A 19,755-nucleotide genomic window follows, 5' to 3' on the forward strand; every position below is an offset into this window, starting at 1 on the left:
TGTAAAGACGCCCCTAAGGCAGGGTTTTCTTGGCAAAATTTGTTCAGGGGGAATTTGCCTTAGCCTTCCCTTGAAACTGAGGGACTTGCCCAAAATCACCCAGAAGGTTTCCATAGATGAGCAATCTAGCTCTTTTTACCATATTTTATAAAGAAAGTGTGCTTTATGATTTTTAAATTCATGTGAATAACAAACTAATTAATAAATTAATAACCTGCCTTTCTTACAATATGAGACCCAACTAAAATGGTTTGGGACTACTACATGAAGCTATTTTAGTTGCACCAAAACAGATGTGTTTTTAATAAATGTGTGATAAAATATTTCCACCTACTTTTTCTTATGCGTTAGAAAAGTTTTCCAGAAAGATTTAAGACTAGGCTTATTCTACACTTCATTATTTCATCTATGTTTGGCTCTTGTGTGTAACTCTTTATTTGATAGTTGTTTTGAACACTTGAAGCTTCAGATGGAAATTGTATATCCTTCTAGAAATGGTTGAATTGAAGATCCTAGCCAGAAGATATGATGGAGAAGAAAAATTAAAGTTGAAGTTCAGCAATGTATGGGGAATTGTTTGATTCTCACCACTGCTTTAGAAAAAGAGTAGGCAATCATGTCCTCCACAGAATCTGGAATACAAATTTCATCAAACTTTTTAACCTAATTACATTGTATTAAAATACTATTGAAGATTTTAGCTTCTCTGGAGTTGTTTTATCAAGCACCTGATTTTGTACTTCCAAACTTAAACTTTATATACAGCCACCATTATTATATTAATATAGTATGATCAGTAAAAGTGACACTACGCCACATGAGTAGAAAATGTGAAATACTTGCTTAAATAAAAGGAACAGGATAGAGGGAACAAAAGAATTAGGAAAGAAATCAGATTTACAAATCATATATATGCACAAATGCAATATATTTGCTAGGGAGCATGAGCAAATGTTCCACAACAATTTTGCTTGCTTTTATGACTTAATATCACAGAATTAAGTTTTTCTTAGTATGTAATTTAAGTTACATCCAGTGCACTATCCTTTTGTTGCTGTGTTTTTAAAAGAACATGGATAACTCCGTCAGCATGGAGAGTTCTATTGGATGTTTCCTAAAGTATGTGTCCTTCATTTTGGCTGCATAATAAAGTAGTGCTTTGCTTGTTCGGCTAAGCCATTATAGAATATGTTGATGGAATTCATTGTTTAAGGCACTTTGTAAAGTTTTAGTAGAATGTTGGGATAGGTAAAGGTTTTCCCCTGACAGTAAGTCCAGTCGTGTCTGACTCTGGGGTTTGGTGCTCATCTCCATTTCTAAGCCGAAGAACTGGCATTGTCCGTAGACACCAAGGTCATGTGACTGGCATGACTGCATGGAGCGCCATTACCTTCCTGCCAGAGTGGTACCTATTGATCTACTCACATTTGCATGTTTTTGAACTGCTAGGTTGGCAGAAGCTGGGGCTAACAGTGGGTGCTCACTCTGCTCCCCAGATTCGAGCCTGCAACCTTTTGGTCCATATGTTCAGCAGCTCAGAGCTTTAACATGCTATGCCACTGGGGGCTCCCAGAATGTTGGGATATAGTAACACAAAAAAAAAAGCAGAACTGTGTCACTTTTTCCTGTTAAAGCCATTTATTTACAACACATGACAATTTCCCCTCATTTCTAAATTCTACTCTTATGTTTCACTTAGACGTCTGGATGCTAACCACATCAGCTTCGTGCCTCCCAACTCTTTCAGCGGCTTGGTTTCACTCAGACACCTGTGGCTAGATGACAACGCTTTGACAGAAATTCCAGTACAAGCTTTCAGGAGTTTGCCAGCACTTCAAGCAATGACACTGGCACTGAACAAAATACACCACATTCCAGATTACGCTTTTGGAAATCTCTCCAGTTTAGTTGTTTTGTAAGTTTTTGGTTCTTTGGAGCAGGAGTTGATTAGTATTTCAAGACATCATATCACAGTGAACTGACTGTTTCAAGATTTTGTGGCTGTTCCCATCTTGAAGTAATTTGATTATTATAAACAATAGGAAAGGGAATGTACTTTTATTAGACGGAGTAGAAAAGTGTGAAATATTGACAGGTCCAAAAACTGAGCAATGGTGCCAATGTAATATTAGCATGAGGTGGAGGAGGTGAGACTGTAAACACTAATGCTTTCTTTTATCCATGCATGCAATTTAAAACACATAGCGTAACTTGTCTACATCTCATAAAAGGATTAAAAAATATTTGCTTGCAGCCTAATTAATAAAATTAATCCTTAATTAAGAAAATTAGAATATAGTCACTTTGGGCATACCACAAACTCCAAATTGGGCCAGAAGTAATTCCTGGACATTCATGCAGTATTCAGAGTCTTCAGACCCCTAACACAGATAAGACTGGTTCACCTGATTTTACCCTACTTTAGAAGAAGTCAGAGAATGCTCCAGATCTTTTTCTTGAAACTCTGGAGCAGCCATACACGTCGGGATTGATGTGAACAGCTGGTCCAGTTTCAATTCAGATTGGTCCAGCTGTTCATACGAGACAGCCCTACCATCCTATTTTCCCTGTGATCCACAGTGCAGGGGAAAGGGGATAACACTTACCTGGGCTTTAGAAAGCTCATTTCCTTTGTTGGGCACTTTTGCTGATGTCAACATGACCTGGTGAAAAGAGGATTACCCTGCTCCCCTTTGCCCATCCCTTTCCAGACCATCTGCATGATTTTGCTCACATTGTCCCATGTGCTCTGGCAAAAGGAGCGGGATTACCCTCCCCCCCCCCCCGTTTTTTCCCCCCAGCTCATGTGGGCACCTTTGCAAAATAGCCAGGAGATCTCCAGATCTCAGAGGCACCTGCCACAGCCACAAGCAACAGCAACGGTAAGGGTTACTGAACAGCCAGGCCAAACCAGATTCAGCCAGACTGGGTAGTGTGTAAATGCCTATGTGGAATCTGGGGCCAATCTGAAGTAGCAATACTCTAGACCAGCATCAAATTTAGGTTCCAATATAGATGGGTATTATTTTCAGAAGGACCCAAAACAGCCAATCTAGCTCACCAAAATACTGGCACTTGTTAAACAGATGAATTAAACAAATTTAGGTTATGCATGCTGGAATTGAGATGTAATCCAAAAATGCTTTTCTGCTCAGATGTACAACTTTGGGATACCCAGTTGTTTTTTGTCATCAGACACACTAAGTCAGAAGCAGTTTGTTTAGCTGTTTATGGAAATCCCATTGTGATGTCAAATTGCTGATAACCGTTGCTGTTTGAAAAAAGCTAGAGCAAAAATAGAATGCAAGAATGAATTTCTCCAGAAGATGAGGAGATTAATGAAGATTTGGGGAATGTTCAAAGATACATATATATCATTCATGCTCTATGTCCATGCTAGTTGCTAATATATCCCCAAAAAAGTTAAGAAAAGAAAATGTAATTCAGTTAGATTCTGTTCAGTCACACATACCCAAATCTTATGTCTGTTCTTCTCACTTTGCAAATGTATGACAAGTTTTTTCTGTATTATCTTTTAGTCAATCACCAGTTTGAAAACAATCCATGCCTTCTCTCCCCTGTTATGATACTTTGCAGTTGAGTCTGTGTTATTACAAACTGCCAGGACCTAAACAGCATCACTTTATTATCCCTGTAAATATCTATCTATATATGCATTTACCATCACTGCCTGATGAAGAAGCCTATGAAGTTTTGAAACCTAGTTTGAAGTATTTTACACTTTTTCATTTGCCTATAAAGTTGTTACAACAGGATGGATCTTGGATCTTATTGAGTTTTTACAGCAAGTTATATAAACCCTCAGGCTGAAGGAAAATCTGACACTGTCTTCATTGGGCAAAAGAAACTGGGTTGATAGTCAATAAAAATGTAAATAGAATAGCAGCTTTTGGATATGTTAGATTTGAGGAAAATTGCTGTAAGACTAATATGGGATAAATTCTTACTTTCCATTCAGGTTTGAGTGGGTGTAGTTTAAAGTAGTTTTTCTCAGTTCTAAGTATTTCTACAATGTCTGCACAAATGTGCATTTATTTCTGAGATTCTTGTTTCTAAATATACCAATACACAGCAATCGTATGTTATAGTTGTAGATAAGCCAAGTGTTAAATCCCTGTCCCTACAGCTGTAAAGGAGAAAACATGAACAAATCTTGAGAATGGTAGTGTTGGGATTTGACTCACTTAAGGCTGTGCAATTTCAGTTGTAATCCAACATAACTTCTGATCCTGCAAGAAGGCACAAGCCTTGAAACACAGCTACAATGAACCCTACATTTTCACAGAAGTTAGGGACATAAGACCCTCATAAAACTGGAAAACTTCAAAAAGAAATCCACTATGTTTTTAACTTGAGATAATTATTTATTTAATGTACCCATACCCTGCCCTTCTCTCCCCCGAAGGGGGATGCAGGGCGGCTTGCAAACTATGGCAATTATTCAAGGCCAGATTCAGATAACAGTATCAATAAAATACAATATTATACAATTGTTAAAAAAATCTACATAATGCCTCTGTGGTTGTCCAGGATAACTCGGTGGTCACCGTGTACTTGAAATTAACCATATACTTATAGATTATCTGCAGGTTTCTAGAGAAGCATTCTTTCTAAGGATTTCCAGATACTTCAGCATCTGGATCAGCATGAAGGTTGATCATAGACCTGTGGTTCTCAACCTGTGGGTCCCCAGGTGTTTTGGCTTACAACTCTCAGAACTCCCAGCCAGTTTACCAGCTGTTAGGATTTCTGGGAGTTGAAGACCAAAACATCTGGGGACCCACATGTTGAACCACTTCCATAGACTCACCCTGGAGGACCTAGAGAACATATTAATCAAATCCACAAAAGTTAAACCCACAAATGTACTTACATTGCAACTGTACACTTACCTTTCAACTGAGGTATACTATTATATTCTGAAGTCTACAACTGACTGAATTATACAAACTTCTAGATTTACTTGAATTACTCTCAAAACAGATATCATTTGTTGTGTTTCCAATATAATGGTGGCCCTAAGGTAAACCTACCACAGAATTTTCTAAGCCCAAGCAGGGATCCAACCATTGATCTCCAGTCATAGCCAACTTAGATATGCTTCATTTCATTTTCACTGTTTCTCCTGTACTGAAACATATATTGAATTACATAGTTATCCTGCATGGTTGCAAGAAGCAAAGCATAAATCCATTTAAAGATTGGAGTTGCTGTATTGCAATTATACCCTTATATTTTTGGCTTTAAAATACTTTTTTTAATATACATAATCCTTCTCAGCTTGAAATTCCTTACAATGCAAATAATACATTTTGTCATGAGAGGAACAGGGAGCAAGAACAGAGTTAACTAGAAGATCAGGAGCTAAATAAAAAATAAAAAGTAGATTGCAGTTTAGATCACAGGGACATTGGAAACTAAATAATTGTTAATTGAGCAATTTTAAAGAACCAACTGGCAGGCAGTGCAAAGGGATGAACAAGTAGAAAACAATCTGTCCCATCAACAACTTTGTAAATACTTGACTTGTATATAATCATGCCTGTGGTGGTGGAGGGAGGGGGGCTTTCTTTATATTTAACCATCAAAATGTGTTTCTCAGTTCTACTGTGTAGTTGGTTTTCTGACTTTAGTGAATCACATTCTATTACAGACATCTCCATAACAATAGAATCTACTCTCTGGGAAAGAAATGCTTTGATGGTCTCCACAGCCTAGAGACTTTGTGAGTTGACATTTTATTTTGCATGCTTTGTTTTCATTAGCTTTCTAGAAAAATAGAATAAAAAACCAAACATAATTTTGGAATTACTACAGGCTTGAGGTGATATTTTATAGTGACTCTATAAAAATAAATCTTTAGTGGTTGAATTGGATTTTTCCTCCATAAGATAACATAGCCTAGTAGTAATATTTGCATAGTATTCCTAATATCTGTCAATGAATAATTGCTTCACATTAATTTTGGTAGATTTTTTCCACATTTTTGATCCAGGTTAAATTTTCAGTTGGTTCATTATTTAAGACAGAGTTTAAAGCACACAATTAACATAAAAATAGCATAATTGCAATATCTTCCCCATGCAAGGCAGCAGGAATTAAGAAATTTAGAAATTGTAAGTGTAGTCTGATCAATATAGGAAGATTTAACACTATATCTGGGGATTGATAAACTAAAAAAATATTTAAAAGATATTAATGCAAATATCCATAAATAATTTGTGTTTCTGGAGATATGTAAATATAGATACAAAGTACAGTATAGATAAATTTTACACCATGTGATAAATTATTCCTTTGTAAATCTGAATACATATTTAATTAAGTGATACATAATCTGGTTTACTGTAATTTTTATTTTGATCTAGAGATCTAAATTACAACAATCTCAATGAATTTCCTATTTCTGTCAGAGCGCTCAGAAACCTGAAAGAACTGTAAGTACTCAGATTTATAAGGATTCTGTGTTCTGAAAGTTTATTACTTTATTTCAGTAATGACAGCATCCATAACTTTATATTCTGTGTATTTTAGAAATATCTAAGAAAGCAAGAAGTAAGCCTACTTCTAAGTGTTGTAGACTTATTTACCTATTTGCTGAGGCCTGAAACTATGAAATAAAAATGTGGTACTTTCATAATATCCCGGAAAACAAGAAATGCAAGTTACCAGTGGCAGCCAATAACTTCCACATTAGTGGTGCAGTGAACTTGCTCTTGGTTTTACTCCAGATGTTAAAGAAGCTATCTAAGGTGCTGAATGAGGTTCAGAACCATGGACAGCTCCTTTAAAGCTTGCATCAAGCCCAGAGCAGATTCACTGCACTCATAGAAACCACTGCTGCCATTCAACATTACATATTGGCACCATTTTTTTTAGATAGCATCAGCCAAGAGAGTGTGATGTGTGAAAACTGCATGTTGTAATAAATAAAATGCAGGTTTTGATAGTTATCATATGACTTTGGCCAAATGAGTATATCTTAATCTAACAGCCCTCAAATCTAATAGAAACATGATACCTGCTATACAAAGAGCAAGAAAGCATATTCCCCTCATCCGGCATCTCACTTTAAATGACAATCATCAGGTCTTCTCATCTAGGTACATGAGGTATACCTATGTTGAACTCAGATGCTGTACTGATATACTAACACTGTATGTAGAGGTAATACTGGGCTGGCACAGAGGCTTGCTGGAAACTTTTGCTTCTGGTTTATGCTGGCTTCAACAAGTGTTTAATATTTTTATTGTATTTTATTGGCTGGATCCAGATCTGGCTGAGCACAACAGTGCTGGCAGAAGGAGACCTCTCTGGTCATTTTTTAAAAACATTATTTTTCCAGCCCCAACCCCAAAATGATGTATGGAGGATTGAAATCTCTTGTCTAATTGCATAGATTGCTGAAGAAAATTTCATGCAAATAGGAGGGGTAAAGGAAATCTGTCTGCCAGGACAGTTGCAGATCACTAAATCTTGATTCAACTTTCTTATTTTTACTGGTAGACTCCTCTGAGATTAAAGACTGAAAAATGGCCCCACAATATAAAACTATATTTTATCATTTAAATGCAGCCTCACAGGCTTGGTGGTAGTGAGATATGTATAAATACAGCAAATACATATATAAATCCAAAAATGTATCATCTGTAATATACATTGAGGAATAAAGTGAGCAAATTCTGGGAATGATTATACACCATTGATTGTACTTGTTGTGAATGTAGATTTTTATTAATTGTTTTACTTGCAGAGGTATTAATAAACCTGCTAGGTGGCTTGCAATGTAATCCTCAGTGTCAGCAAAACAACTGATTTTTCACTTCTGGATGTGGGAGTGAATTAATCGCCTTTTTAAAAAATAAATGTTATGTTATTCAGACAAAACCTTATATTTAATTGTATTATTTCAGTGAGCCATCTGCACTTTTAACCTTGAAACAGCATCTGTCATCTGGCACTATATCACATAGCCTACAGTGATAATGGAAAATATTTTGTTGTTTTTATTTGGCGTTAACAAATGGAATTGACAACTTTTGTGGTTTGGCAAGAATTCTTGATTCTCCATTTTATAATGTAACTGACTGAACCACTAAAAACAGAACCATAATTTTCAAAATTCTAGGAGTTATTAACGATGAAAAGGTGGCTAAAGTGAAATGGACACCATTCTTTGTGAAAACAATTTGGATCAAACCAGGGGGGCTAGGAGAAGATGATAGATTTATCTTTAATTGACCATACTATCTTGCTATTTAACGTTTGGGAACTAGAGATACACTGTTAGAAATGTTTCCAGTACAACTTGCAAGGATTCTAAATGAAATCTGGGATTTCTGCTTGGCTGTATGCTTCTATCTATCTATCTATCTATCTATCTATCTATCTATCTATCTATCTATCTAGTAATGGTGGACTCAAAGGCCACAAAAGCCCAGAATATGTCCCTAAAGAGGTGGTAAACCATCATTGACATAACACAGTGATGGGGAATCTGGCATGAAGTTCCCAAGTACAGCATACAGTATTTTGTATTACATTGCACTTCGTCCTCAGCTTATTTATTTCGTGTCAAAAGCATTGCATAATAAATAAGTTTAAAAGTAATGAAATAAAGGAATCACAAGCAGCTAAATAGTTTTAGACCAAAAGCTGGCAACAGCGACTGCATTGTCTGTAGCTTTAAACAACTCCTCCTCCGTACATGAGGCGGGACATTGTGGGCAAGCATACATATGCGAAGTTGTTTGTTCTGCTCCACAGTCACACAAGGTGAAGGATTCCTCCAGGTAGTGCCATCTTGCCAAGTTGTCTTGATCTGCCCACTCCGCTTCTGAGTTCCCAGATCCAATAAGAAGATGGAGATGGCTTGGGAAGGACCTTATATTGTGTTTAAAAACCTGCTTGATGTGAATTATATTGTGATGAAAGTGGGTGATGAAAGAAGTTACATGTTAATAGGATGAAACCATATTACATGAGGACCAATTTAGTCTTTAGGAGAATAGTAAAAGAGGGAAAAGGTTATTTGATGTCAGAATGGGGCGAATTAAGTAGACAGAGTTTGATACCAGATGTGTCTAACTGCTTGGAACTGTCTGAAGAGCAAAAAGGTCAGCTAAATATCAGGATATTTTTTAAAATGTGCCAGGTAAAACAGAGCCAATAAGACGTAAGATTGACACAGGCAACGCAAAGCCCATATCCTCTCCATCATATAGAGTAACAGGAGAACAGGCCCAGATAATTCCTAAAGAGATTAAAGAAATGTTGGATTTAGAATTAATTGTGCCTTCAGATAGCCCATGGTTGTCACCTGTAGTACTGGTTCTAAAGCAGGACAATACCATGAGGTTCTGTGTTGACTATAGAAAATTAAATGCTTTAACGTTGTCAGATGTATATCTGCTTCTCCTTCCAAAGGTTTTGAAACACAAATTATGATGCCATCTGGAAGAGTGTTAACAAGGCTAGGGGTCAGAATCATTCCATCTGTATCTTTTTTCTTGTACAGTTCCCAGAATATAGGCAACACTTCTGACAATATTACCCAAAAGTCTTCAAAAACTAGTTCATTTATTCACATCAAGATTTGAAAACTGGCATATGCTTAGTTTAGAACTTGGAAAAGCTGCATTTTTCGACTATACCTCCAAGAATCCTCATCTAGCATAGCAACAGAACATGTAATCTGGAAAATCTAGAATTATAATACCAAAAGTAATGCTTCCAAACTCTCTTGGTTTATCAACTGTTTTATTTACAATGAACTCCTCTGTTCCTGAGCACCATATAGGTAGAAAATGACCTCATCGCATACATATGTGTTAAGCAAAATGCCAGCATCTTGCAATATTCTCTTTAAAAAACAAAATAACTGTAACCATAAATGTCTAGTTGTTATATTTTTAAATATTTAAAATGGAAATATTGCTTTGGTAACAAAAATTTTAAAAATAACTGGTCATGGGCATTGAAGTTATCATTAATTTTTTAGAAGTAGTTTGTGAAGGTCTGTTCTGGAGAGACAATTTTCTTTTGTAGCCAGTTTTCTGAGAACACTATGGTATGGTCACTAATAGCATTTGAAAATCTCACTGAAGCAATGCATCAGTGAACCATCCAATACTTCAGTTTAAATCTGGGAAGCTTTGTTCATACCTGATTGAACAAATGGACATTTCCCACACAAATCATTACTTTTCCTGCTGAACACTTTGTTGCTCCCTTTGTTTTTAACAATAGATTATTACTCATGTGAACAAAATGCGGTAATTAATTTGGAGACAATTTGCTTCCTCCTTAAATGGCTGTGATTACATTGTCTAGCTTGTTCATTTAAAAATATTTTCATAATGGAACTGTGTAAAAGGCTAAAATGTACAGGATGTGATTTTATGTATATTCACTTTCATTAGCACCCTAATTACAAACACATTGGAAGCCCTGTTCAGTTTAATTGAGACTTCATTTAAGAAGAGGCATCGGAGAATAGGCTATGTTTACTTATGTAGGGACACATCCCACTGAATGCAGTGCTACTTTAAACGAAATATATATGGAATCAGATTGAGAATCTCATTAGCAAAAATAAAATAAAAATCCTGTATCCATTGAAAATATGCATAAGATTGGGCATACTGGCTACTTTACTGGCGTAGCATCACAAAGCATTTCATTTCATTGTTTACTAGAGGCAGGGGTACTTATGCAGATATTTAAGAATTTAAACATCTGGAGAAAATGGGCACTTTGATTACCACATTAGGAAAATGTCTCATCTGTCCACCCATTTAAGTCCTACTTATCCATCCGTCCTTGTATTTATTACCATAATTACAAGGAACAAAGATTTCCATTGTTGCATCTGCCAGCATTTTCCTGAACAGACTTTGTCCCAAGTAAATGTGCATTAGCATCTCTATAAAACAAAACAAAACAAAAAGGTTTGTCATACATCTTGTTATTTCCTTTGTAGAACATTTCACAACAATAATATCAGATCAATACCTGAACAGGCATTTGTGGGCAATCCATCACTTATAGCAATGTAAGTACTCTGCTTTTCATAGAAAATGTGAAAATAATTTCTGTCTATATCACTATCTCTTATGTTTGGGTACCTTATACAAACAGATCATTACTTCTCAAACCTCATGAGATGTCACCTTCTTATCGGTACACATAAGTAGATATTCAGTATCCCAGTCTAGAGAACATGCTATGGGTTCTTTTTTTCAACTTGTTTTTGTCTAATTACATATGTCTCAATATACCTTAAAATCTACTCTTCTCAAACATTCATGAAATTTCTTCCTCTGACCTCTGTACACATATTTTCCCCATATCACTTCATTTCCAATCTGATATAAAGAAACAACAGTCAGGAAAACCCAACTGTCAGGAAATAAGTTATATTATTTGAGAACACAGAAATATTTGACCACTGTAACAACCACCATGTCAGACTACACAGAGAAGCCATTGATATCCACAAGCATGTGGACAATTTCAACAGAAAGGAGGAAACCATGAAAATGAACATAATCTGGCTACCAGTATTTTTTTTTAAAAAAAAACTCTAAAATCAGGACAGTAAATGAAAAACACCACTTAGAAAACAGAGGAATTCCAGGCATGAAACAATCAGGGCCAGCTAACACCTCCCAACAAAGGATTCCCCCAGTCAAGAAGCAACCAAGCCTTGAAGTTGCAAGGCCATTCAGTGCTAATCAAGGTGGCTAATTGCAACATTCACACTTGCCTCAAGCAGACAAGAGTTCTTTCTCCCACCCTGGACATTCTACAGATATATAAACCTCACTTGCCTAGTTTCCAATAACCTCACAACCTCTGAGGATGCCTGCCATAGCTGTGGGTGAAGCATCAGGAGAGAATGCTTCTGGTACATGGCCATACAGTCTGGAAAACTCACAGCAACCAGTCATAAAACTACAGTCCCAGTTTTCTTTGAACTGATACAGAATAGCACATCTTCACACTTGTAAGTCCTGAATCCTGATTATTTAATGATCCTGGTATCAAACAAAAAATTCCTGCATCCTCCTAGCCTTTCCCCACTGCACTTCACTAGTGTTTCATTTCTCCACTACTTTGTCACCTACATTTTTAGTTTGGGCAAGAATGGGATAACAGTTTAGAATCCTTCTTCCATGGAGAAATCACATAGACTTCTAGTGCAGTTTGTTTCTCTGACAAGTTATTATCTCGGGTATTTTCTTGCTCACCAAACCAATTACTCCAAAATATTAAAGTAAGCTTAATGAAATATTTTACTATGTAATTGTTTTATTACTTGGTTTTATGGTATTTATTGTGACACATTAAAAGAACTAGTCCTTGAAAAGCAGATTGCAGACAAGGTCATTAAAGCTTTGATGTGAGCCTCCAGTGTATTATATAAATATTTGAAGATATCAGTCTTGAGTGTTAAAATTGTCTTCATCTCCTTCACAGCCATTTCTATGATAATCCTATTCAGATTGTGGGGAAAACAGCCTTTCAGCACTTACCTGAACTCAGAACCTTGTATGTACTTACATCTTTTAAAGCACTTCATTTTCAAACAATCTCTGCATCCCCTTCAAGAAAGAGAAGGGGAAAACCACCCACTAATTATGTTGTGTTTGCAACTTTAGGACATTAAATGGTGCTTCACAGATAACAGAGTTTCCTGATCTGACTGGGACAACAAGTCTGGAAAGCCTGTAAGTATCAGAGATATAGTTCATATTACCTCCAGAACAGATGGTATTAATTATAGCAGATGTTGAATTGCTTTTAAGTAGCTTTTGAACTGTCTGTCAACTAGCCATTTGCAACCCAGTCTGCAAAAAGTTTAATAAAAAATAATGGAATTGATCTAAGCTGATGCTATTGTCACTGTGGTTCATATATTTACCAGGCCGGGGAATTTGTGTGATGAATAAATGGATGAGGAGGTCCCCCCATTTACATCATGTACATACAGAGACTAATACAGAAGTATGATTAATATGAATGCTTCCAAATCCCATTCCATGTATGGCCAGAGGAGGAATCATGCACATATTTGCATGGACGGTTTGCATTACTTCGCCTGTTAATGTTGTTACATAATCCAGAGAAGAGTTCAAGCATACTATTTCACACAAAGAAGATGGCCAGCCCAGTAACCTACAAACTTGACCGACTGACACTGAATGGGAATGACTCTTAGTGCTTTAATTCAATAAATGTATGAATGAGATTGATAATTGTGTGTAATTGTGTACCTAAACAGGACCCTTACAGGAGCTCAGATCACATCTCTTCCTGAAACAGTGTGTGATCAGCTTCCTAACCTTCAAGTACTGTAAGTATAAGGATTCGTTTACACTAAAATGTATCTACTTGCAATGGACAATATTAACATGAGTAATACTTGAATAGTCATACAAAGATAATGAAATTCACATAAACACTATATTTATGTATGTTGCAATTTAGTAAATGAAGTACAGTATTTAATGTACATTTCTACTACTGGTTGTTGTCATGGTTTTTATAGTCATATTTTGACATTACCTATACGCCTACTCATATATTTACATATGACGTATCCTTTTTCAAGACTTTTTTTGTAATGTATTTGGGACAATTTGTGTGATTTATGCTATAGGTTATATTATAAACCTGCCACGTAGGCTCAAGCACTTTGACCTCTAAATGCAAGATGTTTAAACAAACGTGTAACTAAAAATGAAGATTGTAATATAGGGATCACATATGGCTGATGAATTAATAGTGCTACAGTCTGCATTGATCCCATTCTTAAAATTGGTATACAGCATGAATATTGTCCATAATCCTATCGCAGCTACCTAGTTAACTATTCCTAATTAAGTAACCCACTCCCGCAAACTTGTTGGATTCATTATTCACCTCATTTCAGAGGGTGGCAGAATGGATCTCCTTCTCCCCCTGCAGCTGATGCTCAGTAAAATAGGTTTAGAGGGGAATTATTATCATAACAATTGTGCCACAATCTTGAGTAAATAGCAGTCATGAATATAAAACAGTTACCTGGATTTTCCCATCTTATTCATGATTGCTACTTAATCACTATTTTGGCACTATTACCAGGATTATAACTCATCTTCCAACCTACTTTATCAGGCATCAGCTCCATGGGGAGGAGCACATCCATTCTAGCAACTGGAAAATGGGTGAATAACATTTCTGTCAGATTTGGGTCAGGCCAGAAAAAGGTATTACTCCAGTATATTTTATTAAGTAGCCGATACAGGATTCCGGCCATTGGCCATTAAATAAATAGTGGACTGAAATACACCACGAAACCCTACAAAAACAGGTAAGATTTCAACATGCATCTATATATAAAAGATGTTAGAGCATTTCTGATATCTGGATGACTGTGGAGCAGAACTCAAGTACATATTGGTAACAGGAGGACTTCTTGAAATGACCTCAAAGATTGAACAAATCATCAAAGATAAGGTCTCTCAAATAACCAGACTCTGATTTTTGTAGATTTATGCAAGCCTTTTATTTTGCAGATTTCATTTTAATGGCCAGGATCTAGGCACAATGCTTAGAAATATTTCTTCTATTCCTTCTACCTAAATTGATCTGAGTTCAAAAGTACTCTACATAGTTCAGAGGATCTTCTACTCAATACTGGATCTTAACATAGAAGGGAATGGCTTTCTCTTAACTTAAGCATTTTGTTTGTATAATTCCATGTTACTACCTTAATGTACCTTAATGTTCAATGACTTAATTTTTCCTCTATGCCATTTTTCTTCAGTTGGTCTTTTGAACAATATTCTTGAGACACGTAGGAGACCTCTTTTCTTATAATGATTAACCAATAACCAGTACATTACTGTAGCTTGCAAGAATGCTGGAGTGTTCGTTTAATTACTATCAAAAGTAATCATTCTGTCTCTTTCTTTGTGAATGGGCCAAAAGCATGTTTCTTTAACAATTACATCATAGTGAATATATGTGGTATTAGTTTTTCTAGGCAACAGTTTTAATAGCACTTATTGTAACACACTGTAATAGCACCCAACTGGCCTTATGAGCAGTTAGTGGAAACTTAATTACAAATTTTGTTGGATTAACATGAATTATCCTTCAGGCTATTGCTAGCAGAAGTAACAAATGAAGTATCCTTTCCTTCAAAGCATGGGCTCAGCAAAAAAAAAATTCTTAATCATCCCCAAAGCCATCAGCAATCCTCACTCTGCTCTGATCGTAGGCCAAAGATGAAAGTGGGTTTGTGAAGGGCAGAGACTAGCCCTCAATACTTTATAGCTCTACCATTGAACATCACATCAAGCTTACTTATCTCTGGCATCTGTTCACAATCAAAACACCACCTTACCTGCAGCATCGTTTGCCACTGGATCTCAGAAACATATTGTGAATCGGAAGTTATCCATTCTTGGGCAGTTTGTTCTGGTGGATTAAATAATCCCCCCTAATTCAGTGGTTTCTTATGATTTGCATTTCCTTAGTCATGCCTCCCTTAGTCTAAATCTGAATCATATATATCTTATTTGGATTTGGAGTTTAAAAGGTGGTATATGTTCTACAGCTCTGAACCTTATCTTTCTGCATGACTCTCCTGTCAATATCTGCAACCGATCCGTTCTCTGCTCCATGGCTCCAAATTAATGGAGACTACTAGGACATGTAAATATTCTTAGGTGTCATGTGTCGGCTCACTACGGCCGCTCCTGAATGAATACATGAGTCTCGCTGTGTTATCACCAGAAACTTTACTGTAGGACACATCGACATGAAAAAGCCAAGAATGGGAGGCATCGATAAACTCTCCTTTATATACCCTTCCCACTCATTCAAAGATACATTTCCCATCCAACAAAAACTCCGCGAAGTTTCCCCGCCAAGTCCAGCAGCCGTTTCTTCTCAGGACCCCAGGATGCAGGTGTCTTATCAGTTCATGATGTCAGTGACCCTGAAACTTAGCACCATATTCAGGCTCTAGGAGCAGGGTTCTGACAGTGATGTATTATGGGAATTCATTGATTTAAAATCCCTACTTTCTGCAGCTTCAGTGCATTGGCTTTTTTATAGTTACTCTACCATACTCATGGGTTAGGACACTGTTTTTCCACACTAAAACAGCCTCCTCATTCTAATGTTCTCTCTGATAGTTAGAAGAGCCTCCTTATAGCAATACCTTCCTTTGTTCCCTTCAGCTTACACCTCAGTAGAAAGTTACTTATCATTCTTGTAGTTTACATTTCACAAATTGAATGTGCCTTTTCTCTTTGGTCCCAGTGGCACTATTTTGCAGGGGAAATTGGGGTTGTGTTTTTGCCCCCTTTTCTAGCAATTTGTATTGCTATATTTTCTAGCAAGATCATGGCCATACAAATTGACTTTGAGAAATATAAATGTAGCTCTTTGAAAGCATATTTCTCCAGTTAAGAAAAATGAATCTATTAACATGCCGACTCATCCTTGAGAAATGGTAGGATGATACTCTGGGACCCAGAATATCATCCTACCATTGTTTAGTTATGGACATCATAACAATTGTAGTTTTCATCTAAAAATAACATTCCAAACTATGCATAAATTTGAAGTATTAGCAAAGGCATAAAACTTTACCTTTTAAGGTTATAAAACAGAAAGAAAGCCTAAGTCCCAGTGTCTAGTCTCATTTCTTTCTTTACAGAAGTAAAATTTGAATTAAAGCTGATGGGAGTTTTCCCTGCAGAAAGGAGTACAGGATGCAATTCTATTTCTCTTTTTTCTTTTTACAATTTCTGCAAATTACCGTGGCTTGTTTTTGATTAGTTATATTATACTATAAATGAGTCCAGATGTTTCAGTTATTCTGTAATTTGTTGAGTTTTGGCTCAAATCTTTTGAAGGGCTTTTTTCTTCCTAGTGATTGATTTTCAAAGTTAGTTCTAGTTCATCAAACCACTTTCCTCAGCTAGAGATATGGCAGTTCTAAAGGTCAGAAGCAAGATTATTTAATTTTGAGTGTAGTCTGGGAAGCTAATTAAATTTCACTGTGATTGCAGCTAAAAGGATGAGATCCTCTTAGAATATTGTCTTAACCAAGCATCTAGTATATTATTTTAAACAATTAATAGAGGACGTGCTTTATCTTTCAGAGACCTCTCATATAATCGTCTGGAAGATTTGCCCCATTTTACTGCTTGCAAAAAACTTCAGAAAATGTAAGATCTCAAAAAAATATGTATGAGTATGATGGAGCATACCTCTCATTCTCTGCAGTGCAAAAGACATGCATTTGAAATGTTGTGTGTCTATACAGTAGGACCCCAGTATTCAGGGGGCTACACTCCAAGACTTTGCATGGATAATAGTGAACCTGTGGATAATAGTGAACCCTATTGAAATGAAGGGCGTCTGACTCAAGAGTATCATAGAGCCATGCTGGAGGTCCTGGAAAATGCCCATAGAGGACACATCTTGCCGAATATGAATAAACAAAATTGTGGATATCAATCCCACAGATACAGAAGTTGTATTATATGTGAAATGCATATTTTTGCTTAGTGGTGAGCCATTTTGTTCCATCGTATTATACACTTGTTTTTTAACTTTAGTGAAATACAAAGCTTTTCAAGGGGGACTGAACGTATACTTATAATGGACTCTGTGTAGTAGAAACAATTGATTCTGTTCTTTGTACTTATTGGCTTTTTCAGTAAAGTAAGAAAGCTCCAGATATTTATAGGAGGTTCCTGGTATTTTTTCCACCTTATTTACTGCTTGTTCTTCCCTCTGGCTCCTTCATTTTTTGTTCTCTGCCTTGAAGATAGAGGGACAAAATGAAAGGTGTGAACCTCTGTAGAATTTTTTCTGTGTGAACAGATTGCAAACTTTTTTTTTGTAATGTAGCATGTAATTCTAAAAGATATCTAAATTGTGATCAAGATCCAAAGAACAATACAACTAATTCTGCACATTAACAGACTGAAGTATATCACTTATGAATCCAAGATGACTTTTCCAAAACAGTTTGTGGTATGATATAAAGATCTAGAGATGACCAAGTGATGAACCTGAAATAATTCTTGATCATGGGTGGTATTTGATGTGAAATTAAGCTATTTTTTGTCAATTGCAGCAATTTACATCATAATGAAATATATGAAGTACAAGTGGATACCTTTCAGCAGCTAGCTTTTCTGCGTTCACTGTGAGTACAGCCATAAAACTATTTACCTTGGTACTGAGAACCATAGAAGTTCACATTCCTTTTTTTCTGTCTGCTCCTACATATTTTGCTTTCCATTTTTTGTCTTTGATCATTCAGCTTGCTGGGTTAAATTTGCCAAAGCAAAACAAATATTCTGACATTGAGCATTTCCAGCAATGAATTCACACAGCCATAAAAAAAAACCATTCTTGAAGTAGCTTCAATTTGTAGACTTCTCTGAAGAGATTGGAAGTTTATATTAGTCATATAAATTCCTCTTTGTAGTACATTTGAAATGGAAAAGCAGAATCCTGTTTATCCTGAAGAGAGAGGGACAGACTTTTTAGATGTTCAAAAGTAGATGCTGCTTACCTGTAACAATAATAGTGCATGAACACAATATTCTGGAAACAGATAAAGCCATGCGTGTATTGTGATTGTGAATGCAATGATCAAGCCTTATGCAAAATAACATAACATATAGGGAGGATGTAGAGGGAAAAGTTGCATAAAGAAAACAATCATAGACCGAAAGTACAGTAGAGTCTCACTTATCCAACATAAACGGGCCAGCAGAACGTTGGATAAGTGAAAATGTTGGATAATAAGGAGAGACTAAGGAAAAGCCTATTAAATGTCAAATTACGTAATGGTTTTACAAATTAAGCACCAAAACAAATTGACAGAAAAAGCAATTCAATACACGGTAACGTTATGTAGTAATTACTGTACTGAAAATATTGACTACTATAACATTGATTACTAAAAGGCAAACTGTGTTGGATAATACAGAACATTGGATAAGTGAAGGTTGGATAAGCGAGACTCTACTGTAATTGAAGAGCAAAAGACATGTAAGAGAGGATATGACATAATAATCCATTTCAGATGCTCCCAACAATCAGTGTCTTACTAGAGTGTCTATGAAATCAAGTGATTTTTCTCCTTTTCTTATGTTCTTGTGAGGACACTTTCTAAGTCACAGTTTTTTGTGACATCAGAACTGGACACCTGTACATGAGGCAATGCCTACAAATTACGGGTTCATCTACACTGTAAAATTAATGCAGTTTGAGACCACTTTAACTTCTATGGCGTAATACTATGGAGTCCTGGAAATTGTAGCTTGGTGAGGCATCAACATTCTTTAGCAGGAAAGACTAGAGATCTTATAAACTACCGTTTGTCATGATTCCATGGTACCGAACCATGGCATTGAAGATAGTGTCAAACTGCATTAATTCTATGATATAAATGCACCTAGAATTATGTTTGCTCTTGGTTTACAAACCAACATAGTGGATAGTTCTTAAACATAGCTTTGTGGTTCAGACTTCTAGCTGACATCTAGGGAAGTCTTCTTTCAAGTTGGTATGTGAAAGAAGGTGGAAAGGACATTGAAAAAATCATTGTTTATTTACACTCATTTGCAGCAGCATTATTTCAGAACCAAACCAAGGACTGTTCCTTGGTTTATACTAGATTTGATAGATAAGTGGTGTCTCTGGAGAAGG

At 36.1% G+C, this 19,755-nt stretch overlaps 1 protein-coding gene across 2 annotated transcripts in view; it reads left to right on the top strand.

Moving 5' to 3' along the window:
- The window catches only part of lgr5 (leucine rich repeat containing G protein-coupled receptor 5), a 100,436-nt gene that overhangs the window by 63,019 nt on the left and 17,662 nt on the right, over positions 1-19,755 (top strand). For both annotated transcript variants that reach the window (XM_062982614.1, XM_008110947.3), the window contains exons 5-13: positions 1,700-1,915; positions 5,675-5,746; positions 6,390-6,458; positions 11,003-11,074; positions 12,502-12,573; positions 12,684-12,752; positions 13,307-13,378; positions 17,187-17,252; positions 18,170-18,241. In XM_062982614.1, the coding sequence (XP_062838684.1) occupies positions 1,700-1,915; positions 5,675-5,746; positions 6,390-6,458; positions 11,003-11,074; positions 12,502-12,573; positions 12,684-12,752; positions 13,307-13,378; positions 17,187-17,252; positions 18,170-18,241 (780 nt within the window). The remainder of the gene's footprint in view (positions 1-1,699; positions 1,916-5,674; positions 5,747-6,389; positions 6,459-11,002; positions 11,075-12,501; positions 12,574-12,683; positions 12,753-13,306; positions 13,379-17,186; positions 17,253-18,169; positions 18,242-19,755) is intronic.

Source organism: Anolis carolinensis, chromosome 5 (assembly GCF_035594765.1).
Source record: "Anolis carolinensis isolate JA03-04 chromosome 5, rAnoCar3.1.pri, whole genome shotgun sequence".
Classification (NCBI taxonomy): domain Eukaryota; kingdom Metazoa; phylum Chordata; class Lepidosauria; order Squamata; family Dactyloidae; genus Anolis; species Anolis carolinensis.